The sequence below is a fragment of the Lissotriton vulgaris genome, chromosome 3_1, assembly GCF_964263255.1.
Source record: "Lissotriton vulgaris chromosome 3_1, aLisVul1.2, whole genome shotgun sequence".
NCBI classification, from domain to species: Eukaryota; Metazoa; Chordata; class Amphibia; order Caudata; family Salamandridae; genus Lissotriton; species Lissotriton vulgaris.
This window is the reverse complement of record NC_141689.1, coordinates 1,528,093,743-1,528,114,697: the sequence shown is the minus strand read 5'-3', so window position 1 is coordinate 1,528,114,697 and position 20,955 is coordinate 1,528,093,743. Positions and strand designations below refer to the sequence as shown.

Genomic DNA, 20,955 nt, shown 5'->3' with positions numbered 1-20,955 from the left:
TGCCAATAGATTCCGTTCTGGCAGGAGACTCCCGATTTCTGAAGCAAATAATTGCTTTATTTTGGCAGTCTCCTGCCTGAAATTACCTCTGCTTCAATAGAAGACAATGGGGAAAATACATTATCTCCCATTTTCCTCTACGAAAATGTTGGCATTTATGATGTTGCTATTATTGAAAGAGCACGGTTCTGGCCCAAAGTCCATCCAGTAAAGCCAGCCTTTTACCTCAGACACCCTGGGACCGCATCCTGAAAATGTGGAATCCCAAAACAAACATGACACCTCCATAACCCCGCACATCCCAAGCCTTTACAGCAGACTGAGATTTTGTTAGTGGACCACAAGACATTTTGTTGAGGCTATAGTGATTTTCTTGCTGTGCTCATGTTGGGTAGATATGTGGAGTTTAATAAGGTACAAGTAGTATATGGCACTATGTAATGGAGTATCACGCCCACTCCTGACTTGTAAGTCAATGATGATGTCACTTATAATGTCAGCGTTTGCATAAAAGAGTCAATTGCATGCGGCGGTCGTTCCACTCGGTGATTCACTTTGCTGTCTATGGGTATGCTTGGTTCTACGTCATGCTCATCGGGCAGACAGATCGAGGCTCTAGGATAGGTGAAAACGTTATACTATATCGTTTCGCCGCCTCGTTGAGGATAGTAAGTGCTATATAAATGCAATTTCAAAATTTCACATTTCCCAGTGTCACGTGCGACTAGTTCGCCTGGCTGTTGTTTCTATCACAGTACTTGCAGCTGTGCGTGACTAGCAGAAAAAGCAAAACTACAAGTACCAGAATGCATAGAAAACAGAGGCATGGAAATGGGTGGACTGTTCTCACCTGAAATGTAGAAACATTGGCTGCAAGGGCGCTTAAGGTTAAATTGATTGTGCTAAATAGGCTGGGATGAGTTATGTCCCTTCATCCGCTCACTGATAAGGGTGTCTGCGAAGCACTAGTGTTGCACTGCGTAGACCTTCTATGGTTTAACTCACCTGTGAAAGCTGTAGTCGCAGTCCTTTTTCCACACACTAGAGCAAGCCAGAGCAGCACAGCCGGTAGGCATGGTAAGAAGCTACTTTGCTAATAAGTCTTTAGTGCCCTTTCTAAAACAAGTGCCCAGGAGCTTCACTGTCACAAAACACTTAACTAAGATGGCGGCTGCCTGAGATTGTTGGGGGGCGGTGAAATCAAACTGGAGATTCCACAAAGAACCTCAAGCCTTCGAAATAAAGAGCAGTCGCGTCACAGAAATGGGAAGATCTAAACAGGCAGCCATTTTATAATACTAGCCCATATGTGTAAATACAGTTTGTTAGTACGACGTCGGTCTAAAATTGTGTATTAGATCAACCTATTAGTTCGATTAGCGACGTTCTTTTAAAAATAAATGTTGTAAAACTCCGCAGCTAACTTTTAGAGTGATAATACTAATTTTGATATGGAGTACGCATTTAACATTCTGAAAAATAATCTGACATTCATATACTACACTGTGAAAGTGTTCATTAAAAAAAGCGGAAAGATGAGAGAACAGTTAGTTTACATAAAAGCAGGGACCGAGAAGAAAATCCGCAAACATGAAAATTACAGCAATGGAAACGGACTGCAGACCGAAATCTGACAGTTTTTAGAGAAGCTATAGAAACGCCGAACGGGCATAGGGGACACTAGATACATGATAATAATAATAGTAAACATACGAGGGTGCGAGGCAGATTAGTGGAGGAAAAACCATATATAATTAATCGAAACAGACGATGAAATGATGGAAAAGTATGAGTGAGACACACAAAGAACAAGTAAAATAATCCTTTAGATAATTTTGAATGGTGCTTGCGCCAAGTGTCTTTGAAAGTGGTTTTCCTCTATACGCTAGTTCGCATCATGATCACATTTTACATTTTAAGATGTCCGGATCACTAGCCGTTTTCTGTCCTTGTCAGTCCCTCTTTTATGTCGACAGTCCCTGCGGCTGGTAGACTAAGTCGCTGACAGGCTCCTCCCACGCACAGGCCTTGCCCTTCTGTCACTCTTCCCCGTGGTTTGTCTTCTCCTTAGCTAGGGATTCTCCCGCTGGACATTTGAAGAAGCCATGGCTTTCGCCACTCGGCAGTTAGTTCGCGCATTGTCCTCCAGCGCCTCACAGGCAAAGAAAGTGGCCATCAAGCATGTGACAGTGATCGGCGGGGGGCTGATGGGCGCAGGCATTGCACAGGTGAGACTAGGGGAGGGGAGGCACTGCAGCTCAACAGAGGTCAGGCGGCGCCTGCGTTGATCATTAGAAAAGCATGATGCATGGTAGCCTGGGACCTCCCTAGAACGAATAGAGGGAGAGCTCCATGTGGAATAACTTGGATAAAGGTTTTCGTCAGGAGTCTATGTAGTGTTGGATGTCCGGAGGCCTGTAGGGTGCCAACTCTTAATAGTTGACGGGCATTTAATCAAAGTCTAGCTTTCCATAAGAACACACAGAGCCAGCGCTCTAATCTGTAAACTTTTGGATTTGGTTCAGTCCAAGCTATGTTGGCAAGTGTTGATCCCCGTTGGAATACCTTTACCTTAGTGTGACCAAGCGTCCCAGGGTTGTCGGGACTGTCCCTGTTTTTCATCAGCTGTCCCTGCAGATTTCAGCAAATTTGGCTTGTGCCCCGGTTATTAGAGAGGGTAGACTGAAAGCAGTAGGAAGCACGCTTTTATGTGTCCCAAAGCAGCTTTGGGGTAATTAGCAAATGTTATAAGAAAGCAGTTTAATTAATAGGTATGATACTGGGTTTAAACATTGCGTTATGTATTTTCATAGTACGTATTCTGTATTTCTGTGTTGATGAGTGCTGTCATTCTGTGGCGTTCGGATAATCTAAACGCGTAGTCCTTCTGTGTTTGGGAACTGTCCCGTATTTTTAGATTTTAAAAGCTGGTCATCCTACTTCACCTCGATGCCTTGAACGAGTCCTAGTTTTTAGGTCTCGCCTGTCGATGCGCATGCGCATCGAGCAAGCGAGAGTATTGGGACTTATCCACTCTTTCCCCAACTTGCAAGGAATCGTGGCGATTCCTTGCAGTGCCCGTGACTTTTGCGCATTGAGCTTAAAAGCGCGTGCACATGGCCCCAGCCGCCTGCCTTGCCTACTCTCCCGCCCCCTCACTTCTTGATTGCACGGCCGCTAGGCCGTGCCTCCCCTACTCCTCCTCCTACTCTCCTCCCCTCCCGTCTGTTCCCGCACTCCTCCCACACCCCCGCTCCGCCCCCTCACTCTCTCTGCCCGCCCGCTCTCCACTCTATCAGGCAGCCAGCCGCACTCCTCCCACACCCCCGCTCCGCCCCCTCACTCTCTCTGCCCGCCCGCTCTCCACTCCATCAGGCAGCCAGCTTCAGGAGAGCAATCTGGAGAGCAATCTGCGGGGTGCCGCCATTTTAGCAGCACGGGCTTTCCCGATCACTGGACACTTACAAATTGGGCAGCAGCATTGAAGGCTTTGCTGCCTTACAAAACCGGCTCAGCTCCGCTCTAGAGCCGGGCCGTGCCCTGCCTGCACCCCTCGACTCTGAACTGCCCCGTGCCCCCCAAACCAACCGCAGCCAGAGCCGGCATGCCACCAGCACAGACAGCGGGCCAGGTACTGATGCCAGCAGGACCAGACGTCACTCACACCTACCGACCCCTTTGCGTTTTGACAAGAGCACATCAACACAGCGCCTACATCTGCTTCGGAGAGCCCGAGGCGCAGACAAAGTACTGCCCGGTTATTGTTAACACTGACAATGAAATCACTTCTTGACTCGTATTCTTGCAGCGAAGGCAAAGGGAGGCTCGCCTCGTGCCAGCCCTTCCTAAAAACCCAAATAAAGCGACATTAAACCGGCTTCAAGGAGCACACAGACCAGGACATGCTCAGACTTCACAGCGCAGGAAGTGCGCGGCTTCCGTTTCAGATGGATGGTGGGACTGCAGAGAGGATGGGCTCGGGGCCATTTTCATGTGATTCATTTCCTGGGTTTTTCCTTGGGTAATGTTCCACTTCTGTGCATTTCAGTTCATTTCGCGGTTAAATTTGATCGAAAATTGGACAGAGGGCTGCGTGTTTCCGCCTTTGTTTACTGCTCGAACCAATCGTGTCCGGGAAACTCCCGGCCCTGTTTTAATTATTTTGTATCCTTGTTTTCCATCCACTTCGTCTCGATTAAGAGAAACCAAAAAAATATGAAAAATAGGCGATTTGTAGGCCTTGCTTCGGGCTGTGTAATGTTTAGGCTGTCCTTACGTATTTATTTATTTTTCACTGCAAAGGTACGAAGCAGATTAAAACAGCCAAACCAAAATAATGTCGTGGACATTTTGAGGATTTTCCCACTAAGATCAGATGTCATTTTCATTTACCCACAACAGATCTTTTTCTCTATATAATGAAAGCATAAAAGATCTAGCCTTTTAGGAAAAAAAATGTAGCATCAGTGCAATAGGTCTCGGAGCATTTGAGTTAGAGCTTTTAGAATTGTTTATGGCTTTTTTTATTTGTAATTCTTTAGCATTGGCTACAGGAAACTAAAATGCTAAAGATTTACAAAAAAAACCCATAAACAATTCTAAAAGCACTAACTCTAATACTGCGAGACCTATTGCATTTCCAATGCTTGTTATTGTGTTCTGAATGGGGAGGGTGTGTCGGAAGTTGCGAGATTAGTAACAGGGCATCTTTTATGTTGCGACCGTGGTAATATTATTGCTACATTACTGCAACATTTGTTAATCTGTATAATTGATCATCTTCCTGAGGATTGTCATGGCGCGCATATGCTTTCTACATATATTTCCTCAATTTACACTGATCCTATACAGGATATCAACAGTGAGGAGAGGCTGTCAAGGAGTTTACAGTTAGAAAACAGACCTCATTACCCACATTTACTTGCAGGTTTTTGTCAACAGACATTGTAAAGATTCCACAGTTGACTGCGGTTAATGATTTTGTGTAAACGCTTTTGTAGCTCAGATTATTACGTGCCTGAATGGCCTTCACTTCCCTTTAAACCGATTACCTTGTACCGTTATTATTTATTTAAATAAATGCTTCCTGTCCTTGTTTGGAAACTAATTACTAATGCATATACTTAAACATTTTTGGGCAAAACGTGTATTCCTACCCCCTACTTAGGGAATTCTGGGAAACTTTAAACACTGCATTATACTCGTACCCCATTCATACACCTATTTCTTCTTGGATTTTCCCTTCCAAGATCCATCTGCCTCTATAGTCTCTGTCACTTTATATCGCTACTACTCATATTCATTTAAACACCCTGTTCTCACCCACTGCTCATTCTCGTGTTTGCTGCCCAAATTACATATCGCCTAATCCTTGCATCACCTTGCCTCAACTGAATTATCTGTAATTCTTTACCTACAAAGGTATCAACTCGACTCTTACTCACTTTTTCTTTGGAACCCATAAGTTGTTTTCAGTAGGGCAATGTCTACAGTTTTAACTCCAACCCTGTTCCCTCTGAGTCAAAGTCATTATGGAGACATAGTTTGACTTGAAGGATACCATTGTGCCGCTTGATCTCCACACTTGACTCTGTCACATTCTCCGATACCTTCTGTGCCATCCGAAGGGGCATGGTGTTTGCAGGGTTGGCCTTTAACATGTACAAGCTGGTTACAAGCCCAAGGCGCTGACTTCCAGATGGGCTCCCTGCAGTAGTCTCCTAATGACGAACGCCCCAAAAACAGTTTAAACAGTTTTCCTGTAGGCTGCTGGTGCCCTTGTCTCCTTTTTCTTAGTTTTTCTTTCAATAGTGCTTTGTCTTGCCCTCCTCCTCCTTCTCCCAAATTTTCAGTTCATAGTCAATTAAAGACGACGGCTGGGATGGTGTGCCAAATTTGGTTTCGCCCAGGGTACTCTCTCTGCAAAGGACAACTCTCGATGTTAGCATCCTTTTAAACATGTGTCTTACAATCAATAATTCTGTTGCCACCTGTGTTTATATTGTAGCAGAATGCCACCCTTGTGTATTTATCTGCTCAGTTTTTGCAAATGTGGATGCCATCCTAACTTCATTGCCATGCACCAACCCTCATATATACTTGGTAATATGACATGAACAGCCATCAGCAGTATATGTTCCTTGCACTCCACTTGTACATGTAACCTGTTTGCGTTTCAAATTCCTGGCCCTTTCCCCTCCCACCATTGATGCAGTCTGCCTCAGACCATGCCATAACATGCGTAGCTACACCTTCTTCTGTTGCACCCACCTGTAAGACCCCGAACTCCCTAAGGAAAGATTGAGGGAATTCCCTTGGAGATCTCCCTGACAGAATGCACAACCTTTTTTGTCCCCCTTGCATACTTCTTCTTTCACCATTTATTCCATAATTAGTTTAAAAACTATCATTATCTCCTCTGCTTCTTTACCATAGCAGCTCATCATTAGAATCCAGGCTTGGTGACTCAGTGGGCGAATGCATATACTCCAGAAATCTGTGTGTTAGTCATGGTCATAGGGTGCACTCCCGGAGGTTCCAGTCAGCATTTTATCCATCCAAGGGTTGAAAAATGAGTACCATTGAGTTGGGAAACAATAAACCGCTATTATTTCATCACCAAGGGACCCAAGTGTGACTGTGTTCTTCATGTTATGTTATGTTATATGCTGTTTTATACCGCTCTCAATTACTACCGGAGTATCCTGGCGCGAATAGACCGCTGGGGAACCCGTCCTGGCTTTCCCTGTGAGATGGTCCCTACTGGTTATCTCCAAGGTGAAACCAGGCATCCCCGGCGTATGTGGGGGGGCGGGCCGTTGTGGAGATGAGGCAAGCTAATGCCCAGAGTTGTCGAGTGTGATCCCTGGTTAGAGTAGGCACAGAGGTGAGAATTATTGAGTCCGCTGACCCTGGTCCACGTTATATAAACCTGGACTCACTCTTAACATCCTCTTGCTAGAGGCACATTGGCACACTTCTCTGCAAGTAGCAAAATGTCCCCTTGTGTTGTAACACCTATTAGTAGACCCTCAATGCAGTGACGCTTTAAGACATGGGCAAAATTGGCTCTGTCCCAGAGCCGCAGCCTCCCAGGAGGCCACCTGATAGAGCCAGCTCTGTTCTGCAGAATCTTGCCCTGATCTTGAATAATTCTTAAACAGAATATTTTAAATACCATACCATCTTCCTTTAACCGATTTTTAACGTGGGTGATATGTGAGCGTCTATCACAGACATTTTGCAGAGAAATGTTGTGATCATGTTTCATGAAAAATCCATAAAAGAACGTTTCTTTTTGATCACAATAGGACCTTACATATGAAAAATGGGAGGATATCACACAGATTATTTGCAGTAATATTAGTGAGCTTCTGCTGTGTTACAATATTGAAAACACATGTTTCCATTGCTCAATATTAGAAGCAAACACATTTAAAATTTGGACGAGTACGACTGCGCACTGTCAGTGACCTGCACAAAGAGCGCACGAAAGAGCTGTAATTTAATCGTAAATTAAAAGCTTTTCCGAACAGGGGCCTCCAAAATACATTTGGCCCAAGTCCCCCAAAATCCTTAAAATGTCCCTGCCTCAATACTCTTAGATCAGCTCTCACAACAGTTACATCCTAGTCAAGAATTTCTTCTCTTTCCTGATTTCTCATCCCAGATGCTAATACGCAGTATAAAATAAGTTTGCTCTCTTCCTTCCTAAGCCTTGATTGACTCCAGACTTTCTGCTCACAATCCCCTATACTCTCATCCATACCGCTTGTGTGCAGACACAAGCAGATTATGTCCATGTGGTGGTAAAATGAGAGCAAGTTAGATATTCCTGATTGAAAAACAATAAAAAAAAAACTGCGCCTAAATCTCACCCGGCGCTTTAATAAGCAATAATGTGACAGCGGTAAGAAGGAAAGAACATTTTCAGTCGTTCTCTTACCAACTTTACTCATGGTGATGACTAATTACATACTTATAATGTTGTTGACAGACCTTCCATCTCTGAAGCTGCCAGGAACAAGCTGGAGGGAGGGAGAACAAGGTGGGATATTCACTCCTACGCCAATATGCATGCTTCTTAGAGACAGGCGCATCATGCCGTATCTTCCTGACAATCTCCATAAGCACTCAGCAGCCACCATTTGTTCCTCGTGTGTTCAGAGCAGAAGACTCTGTTTGCAGACACATATCTTTTGGCTATTTAAACAAACTTATTTTGGAAAAATATAAATATCCTATGCAAGTAAATAGTTCTGCATACAAACTAGCCCAAAAGGCAAAAAAACACTTCAGTCCTGTATGATTTCTAGTTCATCATGTTTACCCATTAATGGGGCCGCTTAAATTTGAAAAACAGCATAATGCATAGGTTTCTTCCAAATCTAGTGCCCATACCTCTTGCAGCCAAAGTTTGTAGCTATGTTCCCACACATAAAAATGTGGCATGCTTCATCATCGGGATTCCCACACCACGGACCAAAGACAGTCTAAGGTGGGTTGTATCTAGGGAAGTGGGAGCAAGGTTTTTTTTTTTTATTGTGGAGTTGTCCACACAGTCAGACCAGAGATTAATCAAATAAACAAAGCTATCTAGGACTATCCTAAGTCTAGTTTATTATTGGATTTCCTAATAGAATTAAAAACATGAGTGGACGATATACAAAGGATAATAAGTACTCTATCATCCCATACTATTGTCAACATGTTTCAGATGTCTTACACATGTCCAGAGTGTCAGCGGCCTGTGTCAGGACATAGTCTTTGATTACAAAAAGCGATGCCTTATCATTGGAGGCTAACCTTCTTCACCATGCTGCCCTGTTTGGGATAATTAGTGACCTATTTGTGTCCGATATCCCTACACCCACACCCTATGTAGAATTAATACTTAGGTGTGCTAAATATTGTGTTCTCATAATTATATGCTCGGAAGATCATTACTTCAGGATTTGTGAAAGCATTTCCCAACCTGGGACAAGGGACTGATGCTGGCAATTTACCCTGGTGTTCCCTCCAGCGATAACCCTATAGTTCCTGATCCGCCAACTTTGTATTTTTCTGGTCATATCCTGTTGTCCACAGGAACCCATAGAATATGGCGATGGACTCCTAAGAGTCACGTCATTAGTAGTGTAACTGCAATAGTAAGAACTCATTTAGGCCACCTCATAGATACACTAGGCCTTGTTCCTAGCTCGGTAGGACCTGCATGGTGCTCCTACAGACACACTGAATCATCCCACATTGTTTCCTTTGGTGAATCAGTTAACTGTGTCTCCATGTCCTTCATGTCTACAAAATGGTTTGGGCCTATGAGAATCGTACTGACTTCCACTAATAAGAGCTATTTTGCTAGTGAGAAATTTAGCCTGATAAGATTCCTGGCTTGACACATCTCAGTGCCATTTATATTGTGTGTGTGAACCAGGTTTCTCTTTCACCAAACATGGTATTGACGTCCTTCTCCTCAGTCTGTTTGATGTTGGGACCAGGACTGCATTGTGTTAAAGAAATTCTGATAAATGTTTATGCATGTGAGGCCCGAAGCTAATTGGGGAGACTTCTAGATAGAGCGGAATCATAGCGATACATTCGGTCTCCGTGTCCAGAATTAGCCACTCTGCCCCCAGTGGAGTTTTGGTCAAGAAATGCTGCATAGAACAAATAAAAAATGTCTTTCTGTAGCGTACCTGGTGCTTATGTAAAGCGTTCTAATACCTTCGGGTCGAGTTTGTGCTATATAAAACCGCCAACAAAAAAAGTAACAGAATATTGGGCATATGAATCAATGTTAAAGGGCAAAGAAGTGTATTCCATATGCAGTGTTTTCTCTCTTTTTGTAATGCAATATTGCATACCCATGAAGAAACATGTCACTTTCTTCTAAACGTAGTAGGGACACAATTAAAATGATAATATTATGGGACATTCGTTTGGGGGCATTGCAAGTCACTACTTAGCTAAAAAAGAAAATCCTATGAATCGTTGTACACTCGTAACTGTGTACATTTTGTATAATGAGCAATATCTGCTAGTGAGTAAAAAAAAAAGCATTTTCTCCTTTTATAACTAGAAGCGTGTGCCCAACAGATTTATGCCCATTTAACTTGTACATTTTCATGACTATTTTTCAGTGTGTTTGATAGTTATTACTTTTTTTCTGCCTACCTTTGATCATTAGGTCTGACATTAGCATATACCTTTTTGATTTTACTAAAATTAAGTGTGTGACATACTTGTGGGGGCTTTGAGTCCGCCTTCTTCATCTTTTGGTCTACTGATGTATTTTGCAAGTTTATCTTCCTCCCGCTACAGCATACACCATGGGGAAATGGGTCAGCCCGCTTCCGTCAATGACTGACTTCACTGTGAGTGATGTGTAACGGCAACAAATGATGGACGGAATGCTGAATGATTCAAACATTCTCCCCCAGTCAAGAGATCTGGGTTAAATCCATCGTTCTTTTGTCCACTACCCCACCCTAGTTTGGACCAGCCATATGCAAATCACTCTTGACCCTGTGTCTCATGGGAACAGTCCAGACTGAACTGCCAAGCCAGGTCCTCCCTGGACCGGAAACAAGCCTCCCTGGACCGATTTCGGGGTATGTCACCCTTCATCAGCCAGGCTACCTTGAATCCAGTGGCACAGTGAGCAGGGGACCCACATCTGGGCATACCCGTCCCACTTAGGGCGAAAAGTGTAACTGCAACAAATGATGAACTGAATGCTGAATGATTTAAACATTCTCCCCAGTAAATAGTATGCTGCTCTCACAAGGAGCACATTTAAATACAAAGTAGCTGCCTTCAGTTCCAGCTGCTACGACAGCAAAGTGCTTTTCAAGACCAAACCAAATTTCGGTTCTTGCCAATATACATTTGTTTTTATGGGCAAGGGCCTGACCGCTCCCCCAACAATAAAGCTTTAGTAAATCCATTGTAAAACAAAACAAGCATTGACAGACCCGAAAGACTGGCAGCTAGCGCCAGGCCTATTGGCTTTTCTAACAGTCGTGTTTTTTTTCCTCCAACTGATTGCAATATGCCTATTGTACGTTTTTTCTGTAGAGTGTAACTGATGCAAATCTCCCAGAAAAAGGTGCAGTTTATGAGCCAACAAGAAAATAAGCTGTGTCAGTAATGGTGAAAAAGGCAGTGGGTTCAAAGTTTTCATAAGTAACACGGTGTTCGCAAGTGTTCAGTACAGAATTATGAAGCAACTTTCAGAGTCCCACTCTTCCAAGAGAGCCCTGCCCTATTTACCGCCCATGTTACTGCCTTGAAGTGCCTGAACTCCAAATTATGCCTGGCTTTATTTTTCTACACTGCTCCACCCTGTCAAATGCTGCTTCAGGGCATTTTGCCAGTATGAGCCATCAAGTTGGCAGGGGCCCAGAAAAGAGTGCCACTTGATAAAGGCTGTCATTAGGCAGAACCCTTTCCTTTTGTGTGTTGATATAGGGAATCTTCCTCGATGCATTTTAAGAGGTGTAGTATGAGTGTTCAACAAAAGAGGGCCAGTCGTAGCTAACCAGTGCTCCCTACTTCATACTTTGTGGAAGTAGTATTTTTATAGGACTTATCCTAACTTTTCTTGGTTAGAAAGTGTTAGAGTTGGGAGATGTAATAATTATGCATTATTTGATAATTTTTTTTAAAAAGCACCATCCCAGAAGGATCGCCTAACTGTTCTGAATTGTCTGCTGGTCTTAACGAAGACCCAGTTACGGCACCGTTAGACTGTTTAGTAACTTTTCAACTACAAATGATTTCCTCCTTGCTCTAAAAGAGAGTGACCGCTCCGACTGGACCCAATATATGCAGACATGCCTGAATTTGGCACCATCCCTGCTATCGTTCAGCATAAGGAGCAGCTAAGGGAGATCAACGCACTGCAGGCACTCCAGATTGAGACCCCCGTAGATTCATCTAGAATCATGCAGCAGCGCCAAAACGGGCGCAAACGTTCGCACGGGCACCTTTTAAGAGCTGTCAGAAAATTAAGGTTATTTACTCCTGCACTCTTAGCTCATGGTAACTGCATGCACAAAGCAGGGAATAAAGGTCACTTGAATAAAACGGTCACAATTTCACTTTGCCCCCACCTATCTATAATTAAGGTTCCAAAATATTGCTATTTCGCGATGCAAATGTAAATTGTACTGGTATTTCTGCACCTAAGTTTGATCGGATCTAAACGGCCCTTGAAGCACGCTGTTGTTTTTACTGCATCCAGTAGCGACGCTCATGACGAGCTCAGCTTTTGTAGCCCTTGTATTTTAAAAACATTTTTTTTTTAGGTTTTCCTAAATAAATTCTGAATGTGGCATTGATTCATTCAGTATCTTAGGATATTTAAATATGAGGGACTAGTATGCAGAAGGTATCATACATAAGTGTTAAGCCATCCTAAGGATGCTGTTGACTACAGGTAAAAAGGAAGAAGTTACTTACCTTCACCAATAATCCTTTCAGGTTGATACTATATGGTAAGATGAGGAATCTGTAGTTAGTCTCCAGACACAACACTTGCGGAAGGTTAAGCCACATATGCATTTGTTGGCGGTAGCCAAATTATTATCATTTTCTGAGGATGAATAATCTGGTGTTTAAACTGAGAAAATAACAAGTTCCAAAGCAGCAAGTGGCGATGCACGTTACGTTGTTTGTTCCAAGGCTCGGCCTAATTGAGGCAATCTAATTATTCAGGCTTGTACCCTTACTGTCCTGATGATGATCCTGCTGTTTTTTAAATAGGATCGAAACGTTGACTAATGTAAACAGTTTGCACATTAATCGTATCTGATAAAAAAAGTGTATTTACTGTTTGCTCAAGCTTGTTAGAAATTGTGTTCAGTATTCCACAAGCTACCCTTTCTTGCCTGATATGTTCCTGTCCTAAAGTGTACTTGTCATGTGTTTATGTAGGATGCAGGATTGTGTCCCACTGTATTGATGTGTTTATACTTTTGGTTTTGAAATTTTTGAATGATTAAATTGACTGTCTGGCTGGACACTCTTAATATAGCACTGATTGGAGTCTATATTTACCCTAATGACCAAACTGTTCTTTTTAAGGACCATTGTTCTAATACTAAACTGTTACCCAAGGTCCTTATCTACCTTTCGGGTTCCCTTATGTTTTTGAAAATAAAATACAATATAAATACACCTTCAACAGCTAGTCATCAAGGTAGGGGAAAACTGGGATGCCCAACCTACAAAAGTGTGCCATTACTACCGGCCTCACTTTCGTCAGCACCTGAGGCATTGGTGAGGCCAATGAGGAGCTCCAGAATCTAGAAATGCTCCTGGCTGACATCGAACTGCAGGTAATGCCTGTGTGATTGCAGAACAGGTATATGAAAATGAGTGTCCAGCAGGTCTAAGAAGACAATTCAGTACCCTAAGTCCAGAGCAACCAAGATCAGGGCCAGCGTGAACATTTTGCATTTGTCTTTCCAGAGGAAGGCATTCAAAGGTCAAGGGTCCAATATATGCCAGAGGCTCCTGTCGTTTTCAGCACACGAAAATAGCAAGAGTAGCAACTCTCTCCTCTTACCGAGTCCAGCGCCCTCTCTGTAGCACCTTTTGGAGAGCAACACTCACACCTCGTACTGCAGAATGGTGAGGTTCTCCTTTGAAAGTCATTTGGATATGTGAGTGGAAGATGTGGCAGAGCAACCAGCCAACGGAGGGCATGACCATGCTGAATGATCTTTGTGATTCACCTTTCGGATCCTGCCACCCACAGGATGGGTGTGTGCCGCTAAGCGCAAACTAAAGTGGCTTAGACAATATTGTTTCAGGATAGGGGTGGCTGGGAGGAGTGGGTCCCCTGCTAGCCTGTAAAACGCCTGCCTGCCACTGTCCTCATCCTTTCCGTAAAAAAAACATACAAATGTGTGAGCTGTCAAAGGGCATATCCATGAGAGAAGATGTCACGTCTTCATAAACCAAGTAGTGGTACACATTCATGAATGGTGGGGGAACACAATACTGGTGACAACCTCCCTCTGTATGCAGTCCATCGTGTCTAGGCCAGATCGAATCATGTACTTTGCTGCGTCTTGTTCATCATGACTTGTTTGAGCCAGAGATGCCCAAAATCTTCGGGGAGTGTTGGCAAGATCTCGCTGGCCATGTCCGGAAGGACTTCTATATTGCGGCCCAGGAAACTGACTGCATTGACCGCTCTCCGAGCCAGGCTAGCCGAAGAGCACATTAGTTTCCCAAATTGATTGGATTGAGCCTTGCAGCTAATATTCTGTAGAACAATTTTGCATCAATGTCAAGTAAAGAGATTGGCCGGTAGGAGACACACTCACTCGGATCTTTACCTGACTTAAGTATGCCTGAGAATGTGGCTTCTAGCATAGAATCGGTGAGCGTGCCTGTCTCCAGGAATGAATTGAACAGTCGCTTTAACAGCGGGGCTAGTTCTTGGCGGAAAACTTTATAGATAAGGGCCGGAATCCATCCGGACCCCGGGCTTTCTGTACTTTGAGGCGGGCTATGGCGGAGATGACCTCCTCTAACTGTATTGGGAGGTCAAGCTGGGCTTGCGGTCTATTCCGTGAGGCAGGTCCCCGAGCAGTCTAAGAGTTAAGCCTGTGTCTGTTGACTGGGAGGGTCTGGACCAGAATGTAGAGATTGATAGGATTGAAATGTTTCAACAATTTGTGCGTCTGAGTGGACTCCTCGCCGTTAGGCTCCTTTATCGGGGTGATGGAGTTTATTAATGCTTTAGCCCTAAGTCTTTGCGCTAGCATCCTACCACACCTGTCACTGCTCAAATAGAATCTATGCCGCAGCCTGAGCAGGGCATATTCAGGCCTATCTAGGTCTAGGTGTTTTAACAGGTGTCTTTTCTCTTCAAATTGCTTCCAGAGTCTCGGCGCTCCAGTCCGTTTGTGTATGGACTCCAGTTCTGTCACCTCCCTTTACAAGGTCAGGCGCTTGTCCCAACGCTTGCGATTCTCAGCGGAGCAGATCACAATTAACACCCCTCTCAGCACAGCTTTGAGCGCCTCCCACACAGCGGCTAGTGGAGTATCCCCCGTATCGCTCAACCAGTTTAGTGCGTACCTCCGAGAGAATCTGTGGGGACTGAAGAAGGCTCTCCCTCAATCTCCATTGAGAGGGGGCCATGCGGTCAGAGCGTGTCTGGATTGTAGCAGTGATCATCGCGTGGTCCGATAGTGTTCTCAGTTCGATAGTCGTGGTTTTCAGGTGGGGGAGTAGCGTGGAGGAGGGGAAAAAGTGATCGAGTCATGTGTATGTTTTATGGGCAGCTGAATAGAAGGAATAGTCCTGTGTGTCAGGATGCTGCTGCCTCCATACATTATGCTGGCCATTATTCGCTAGCCAGCGTTTGGCTTCGGCAGAGAATGCTCCGGTCTGTCCAAACCGTTGGCCTTATCAGTCTAACCAGATTGAAGTCCCCTCCCACCAGGATCGCAGAGTCCAGAGAGGTGAGGATATCGGCGAGGGCCTTAGTAATAAAGGGTTTTTGATGTGTGTTCGGAACATAGATATTAGCTACAGTGAGATATGCGGTTCCCCATTGAATTCTTATCGCTAACATTCGTCCCTTAATCTCGATTGACGTGGTGATTACCTTGGCCCTGAATTTTGCCCCTAAGAGGATAGCAACTCCATTTTTTTTAACAGGACCTGAGGACCAATACTGACTTGGGAAGAGTCGGGAATGCATGTGCGTTGTCTCTTGCTACCAGGTGTGTTTTTCCTGGAGGAGACCGATATCGCCCCTAGAATTCTCAACAAGGGAGAAGAGCGCAGCAAGTTTAACAGGGTGGTTGAAGCCTCGAACGTTGAGGCTAATGATTCTTAGGTCTTTACCTATGTTGCCTTTGAATGGGCCATGGGGCTATATTGGTGTCTAGGCCGGGAGCAGCTACAGGCATGAGGCAAACCTGCTATGGAATCTATGAAGCTACTGCCATAGAGAATGATTGACGTAGTGTTGATAGTAATTAGATCTTGCCAGTTTAGCCCTTGGTGCAGGAAAGGCTCACCCCCAAAAAAACTCCATGATTAACCGACACAAAACAGAACGACAAACGACAAATAGAGGGCGACAACAGTTCGTCGTAGAATAATATTGCAATGGGGACAACGGCCATGGATCTTCTAGGCATGAGACAGAATTTGTCAGTCCTGATGTCGGCGGTCAAGACCTCCATGTAGGTGTGGTATGGGCCGGAGGGTCTCTCCGGCTCCGCCCTGGATGCACTCCCCACTTGTAAGTCCAATTATCATCAGATGGAGACTACCTGCCCCAGCGATCCCAAAAGAGAATGGAAGCCCGCTTTGTTTTCTTTCACAGTTGTGTCGTGATTGGGCTTGAGGCTGGTTGCGGGCTTTCCCACTGTTTGCCATCTGGGATGGTGGGATTTAGAGCCGCCGGGGCGATTACCCCCGTCTTCACGAAAGCAGGGCTCAGGCAGTCCCAGGAGGTCGTGAGCCTCTTTCAGTGAGCAGAGTTGTCGCATTTCACCTTCAAATTGGAATATAATCCGGAAGGGGTGCCCACAAGAATACGTAATCCCTTTTTCTATAAGGTGGGTCGTCACTGAACGAAATTCCCTCCTCTTGTAAAGGGTGTTCGCGGAAGGATCCTGAAAGAGGGTGGGGTGTGCCCCTGAAACTGTACAGGGTGTGCTTCTTTAATCTAGTAGTTGTGGACGCACACCAAAATGTCTTCCCGGTGGGGGGGGCCCTGGTGCCCCGTGATTTCCCAGCGCAGTGGACCCGGTCCAGTTTGAGATCACACTGGTCATCGTCGCCCAGGAGCAACCTAAAGAGAGCTACAGTGTAGGCCTGAATGTCCTCTCTCTCCGTGTTCGTTGGCACACTGCAGATTCGAATGTTGTTGCGGCTGGAGTGGTTCTCTAGGTCCTCTGCGATGGCCTGGAGCTGTATATGTTGATCTTTCAATCTGATGATCTCTTGCGGCATCATTTCGATCTCCTCGTCCCTTCCGGTCTTGTGCTCTTCTGTACGTGCAATGCGGTCTCCCACGTCGTCCAGGTCTTATCTCAGCTCCTTTAAGTCTGCCGACAGCTGCGCCTTCAATTCTTGCAGGTCTTCTCTCAGTAACAAAAGAGCGCTGTCATGAAAGCTGGTCCGTGAAAGAGGCTGCTTTGTTAACAGATCTTTTACTGAACGCTCCTTATTAGTTTGAACTGTTGCCCTATTGCTGAGTACATGCTGTGGAAGGCTATATAGGGCTTCACGTCTCAGCTCTGCCCGGCGGACGCAATAGAGTCCAGCCCGGTCTGTTGTCGGGCAGAGGCTGGTCCTGCGTAGGTCTGACTCCTGGTAGTTTGTATGCACCCCTCGAGAGTCTGCTGTCAGTAAATGTAAATGTATAGGCATTTATATAGCGCACTACTTACCCGTAGGGTCCCAAGGCGCTTCGAACGCTGCGAAACCCTTCCTGGCTTCCCTGAGAGATGGTCCCTTAATGGGTATCTCCAGGGTGAGACCAGGCATCCCCGGCGGTCTGGTGGGGCCGTTAGTGAGGATGAGGCAAGCTAATGCCCAGAGTTGCCGAGTGTGATCGCTGATCAGAGTGGGCACCGAGGCGAGAGAATTATCGAGTCCGCTGACCCTGGTCCAGAAACCTGCCGCGCCGGGAATCGAACCCTGGTCCCGGGCCGTCCTCTGCTCTCGGGTCTGCCGCCTCTAACCAGTGAGCCACACTACCTCTCCAGTGCGCTCTATGCTGCAGGGCTGGCTAATTTGCTTCCTGTGGCTTTGGCTCAGTGGGTGGTCTGAAATACACCTGGCAGGGTCCGTAGCCACACGGGCCCCCGAGGACCCAAAAGTGTATTCTAGCTGTGGCGGGTATGCAGTTCCTATGTTGCTGCAGCGCAGAGGCGTAACATACAGGGCCATCCCAGGCAAATCCTTGGGCCGTGCGCCCGTTTACTGGGAGAGTGCTTGGTTGCGCCAGCGGTGAGGCACAGTTCCCCTCTGTTGTACTACTCACTTGGGGATACCTCCTACTACGGGCCCCTCTGTTGCTCCAGGGGCGGGTTTCGCAGGAAGCACCACTGCACGCTGTTCAAGAAACAGTGGAGTCCCTTAGGCAATGTCCGGGCCTTCCCACACTCTCAATCCACACCCCCCAGGTGCTGGGGGCTGTCCACTGGTGCTGTGAATGGGCCTGCTTCCAGGAGCCAGGCCGGGCTCGCTAGTGCTCTCCGCCCCCGTCTCGTCTACCTTGCGACCTCTGCTAGTCATTCACAGGCCTCTCCTCCCATGCCGCCTGCCCCATGCGCTTGCTCCACCTACCGCATGGGGCCCGCTTCCTCTGGGGCGATGGCAGACCAGTGTTTGCAGCTTCTACCTCGGGGTCAGCGCAGGCACACGCTTTTGCTTTAAGATATCTCCTTGTGGGCCGCCGGGCCGCAGCTATCTCTCCAGGCCCGGCCCGATCAGTGAATCAGATCTCTCGCTCTGCCAGCAGGAGGGAGACCCAAGGGTGCTCTCAATAGGCGGTTTTGTGTCTTGTAAGGAGGCCTCTCTGCTTTGCAGGATTCAGGGCACCATGCAGGTATCAATTATGCAGCGCTAAGAAGACACGGAGCCCAGGACTATGGTGCTAATGGCTGCGGCGTACGTGCGTCACTGACGTCACGTCCGCAGCAGTCTATTTTATTAAATTGCTAACATCTGACTTGGACCATATCCTCTGGCCAGGTTCACTAGGGGAACTGATCCCAGGCTTCCTGCTCCGAAACTCCAGTTAGGGACACTCAGTGGAGCGCACCCGTTACGTTATGGGTGCGACATAACATTCCTCCCCAAAACAAAAATTAAAAATAACCAGTTTTAACAGTTCTGCAGGAAAGAATCACAAACCCGCGTTTCAACACTACTTGGAACTGTCTTACATGAAGTAGTCCTTTAGCTTGCAGGCCGACTCAGGGTTCTGTCGGAGCCGATACCGGGACGTTCCATGCCCACTGAGTCCACTTTCCGCCTGGCTGCTTGAAGCTGGTGGCTGGATTCCTGGAGGGCTCCCTGGCACCTCACCGGGGCCTGACTCACTGTCTGCCTGTCCCAGAAGTGGCTCAGCGTTCTGAGTGACTGACTCGTGACAGAGTCGCTGTTTGGCTGCAACTGAACTTCTCCTCGCCAGACATCTCCAGAGGATGGTCTGGACCCCACAGGGTTACTGTCCAACGCCTCAGTCTCTGAGGGAAACTTTTTGAAGTGGGCTATGTTCCAGGTTATGATTTCACCACCGCGTCTGGCAATTACCCTAGTGCCCTTTACACGTATCACATTCCAGGGGTGCCTTTTGTTGGGGAGACTGAACTTACCGGGGGTCAAACGGTTCTTGACTAAGACTTTGTCCCCTCGCTCTAGGGATGCGGGCTGAGCTCTTCGCCGTTGGCTGACTTGAGCGTGTACCCGTCGTCTCTAGTTGTCTATCTGATGATCATCAGGAGTTGTCGGACACCACTAGGGGTGATGGGGTATGGAGTCAGTGACGACCCGCTCCATTGACAAATGCCCCGGCGCAACTCCGATGGTAGTGTGAGGAGTTTGCCGATATTTGCGCAGAAACGTGAAAAGGGCCAGCTCTATAGACTGATGTCGTTCATGGGCTATGCAAATTACTTTATTTAAGGTCCGCATAAACCGCTCCACCGGCTTGCGGCCCCCGCTGCGTGAACCTCCGATGTTAAATGCCCAATGAGGTCAGGTAGGTGGCCAACTCTTGCCCCTGGAAGGGAGGTCCATTATCCGTTTTCAGCTCTTGAAAGATGCCGTGAGTTGGTATGACTTTCTCCAGTTTTAGGATTATTTTAGCAGTACTTAGTGTGTTGACGATTTCCACCTCCGGGTACTTAGAGTAGTCATCGACGGCCACAAATGTGTGTCTCCCATCCGGAAGGCTTCCAAAATCTAGGCTAGCACTTGCCCACGGACGTGGGGGTCTCGCTCCGTGTTTACAGGAGCAGGCCAGGGAGCGTCACCAGTCACTTGGCACCTCTGGCATTCCCGGACCGCGGCCTCCACCAGCTCATCCATTAGGGGAAACCATATCTTTGTTCGTAGCCTTGACTTGGTTTTGACCATTCCTTGGTGCCCACTGTGTGCGAGTTGGATTACTCGGGTAGTCAGAGAAGAAGGGGTCACCAGCCGATGTCCTCTCATCAAGCACCCGGTGTTGTCTTCTGTTCTTCACGAACATGGTGTCAGCTTTCTAGTATCCGTCTTGCCTCTGCCGTGAGTATTTTCCACTCTTCTCTGGCTCGGTGCCAGTTCCCATGCTTCCTGGCCTGCAAGGCTCTCTGTAGACAGTCATCCTTGGCAGTTTCCTTCTTCAGGGTGTCCATGGACAGAGGAAGGAGGCATGATCTTGCGGTGATGCATCGAATGTACTCTTCCGTATCTGCGGCGTCTTCCTCTTCTTGGGCTGTAGCCTCTCTCGGATGTCGCAACAGATAGTCTGCAGGATTTCGGCTTCCAGGCTGATACTCAACTAGACAGTTGTAATGCGGAAGTTGAAGCATCCACTTCTCTATCAGAGGAGGGGGCTTAGATGACGTGCCAGAGGAAAGGGACAGCAAGGGCTTGTGGTCGGTGGCCACCACGAACAGCTTGCCGTACACATAGAGGTGAAAGTGGCGACACCCCCAATGTATGGCAATTGCCTCCTTTTTGATTTGCGAATATCTTTGCTCTGTGTCTGTGAGCGAGCGGCTCGCGAAGGCCACCGTAGCCCAATCGTCTTCAGCTTTGCAGCATTGCATCAGTACTGCCCCCAGTCCTTTCGGGCCAACATCAATGGCAACCAGGGTCATCTTTTGTGGATCAAAGAATGCCAGTGTAGTGGCTGCTGATGGGGCCTCTTTGATGTCTTGGAATGCCTTGGCCTGAGCTTCACTGAAGGTCCAGGGAACA

At 46.6% G+C, this 20,955-nt stretch overlaps 2 protein-coding genes across 2 annotated transcripts in view; one reads left to right on the top strand and one right to left on the bottom strand.

Annotated features, from left to right (window-relative positions):
- LOC147728131 (THAP domain-containing protein 1-like) overlaps positions 1–1,257 on the bottom strand; it is a 55,259-nt gene extending 54,002 nt beyond the window's left edge. Inside the window, exon 1 of the mRNA XM_086962015.1 lies at positions 1,006–1,257. Coding sequence (XP_086818141.1) covers positions 1,006–1,076 — 71 coding nt within the window. The 5' untranslated portion in view covers positions 1,077–1,257. The remainder of the gene's footprint in view (positions 1–1,005) is intronic.
- A 730-nt stretch (positions 1,258–1,987) lies between these two features.
- HADH (hydroxyacyl-CoA dehydrogenase) overlaps positions 1,988–20,955 on the top strand; it is a 307,472-nt gene continuing 288,504 nt past the window's right edge. Inside the window, exon 1 of the mRNA XM_086962014.1 lies at positions 1,988–2,228. Coding sequence (XP_086818140.1) covers positions 2,106–2,228 — 123 coding nt within the window. The 5' untranslated portion in view covers positions 1,988–2,105. The remainder of the gene's footprint in view (positions 2,229–20,955) is intronic.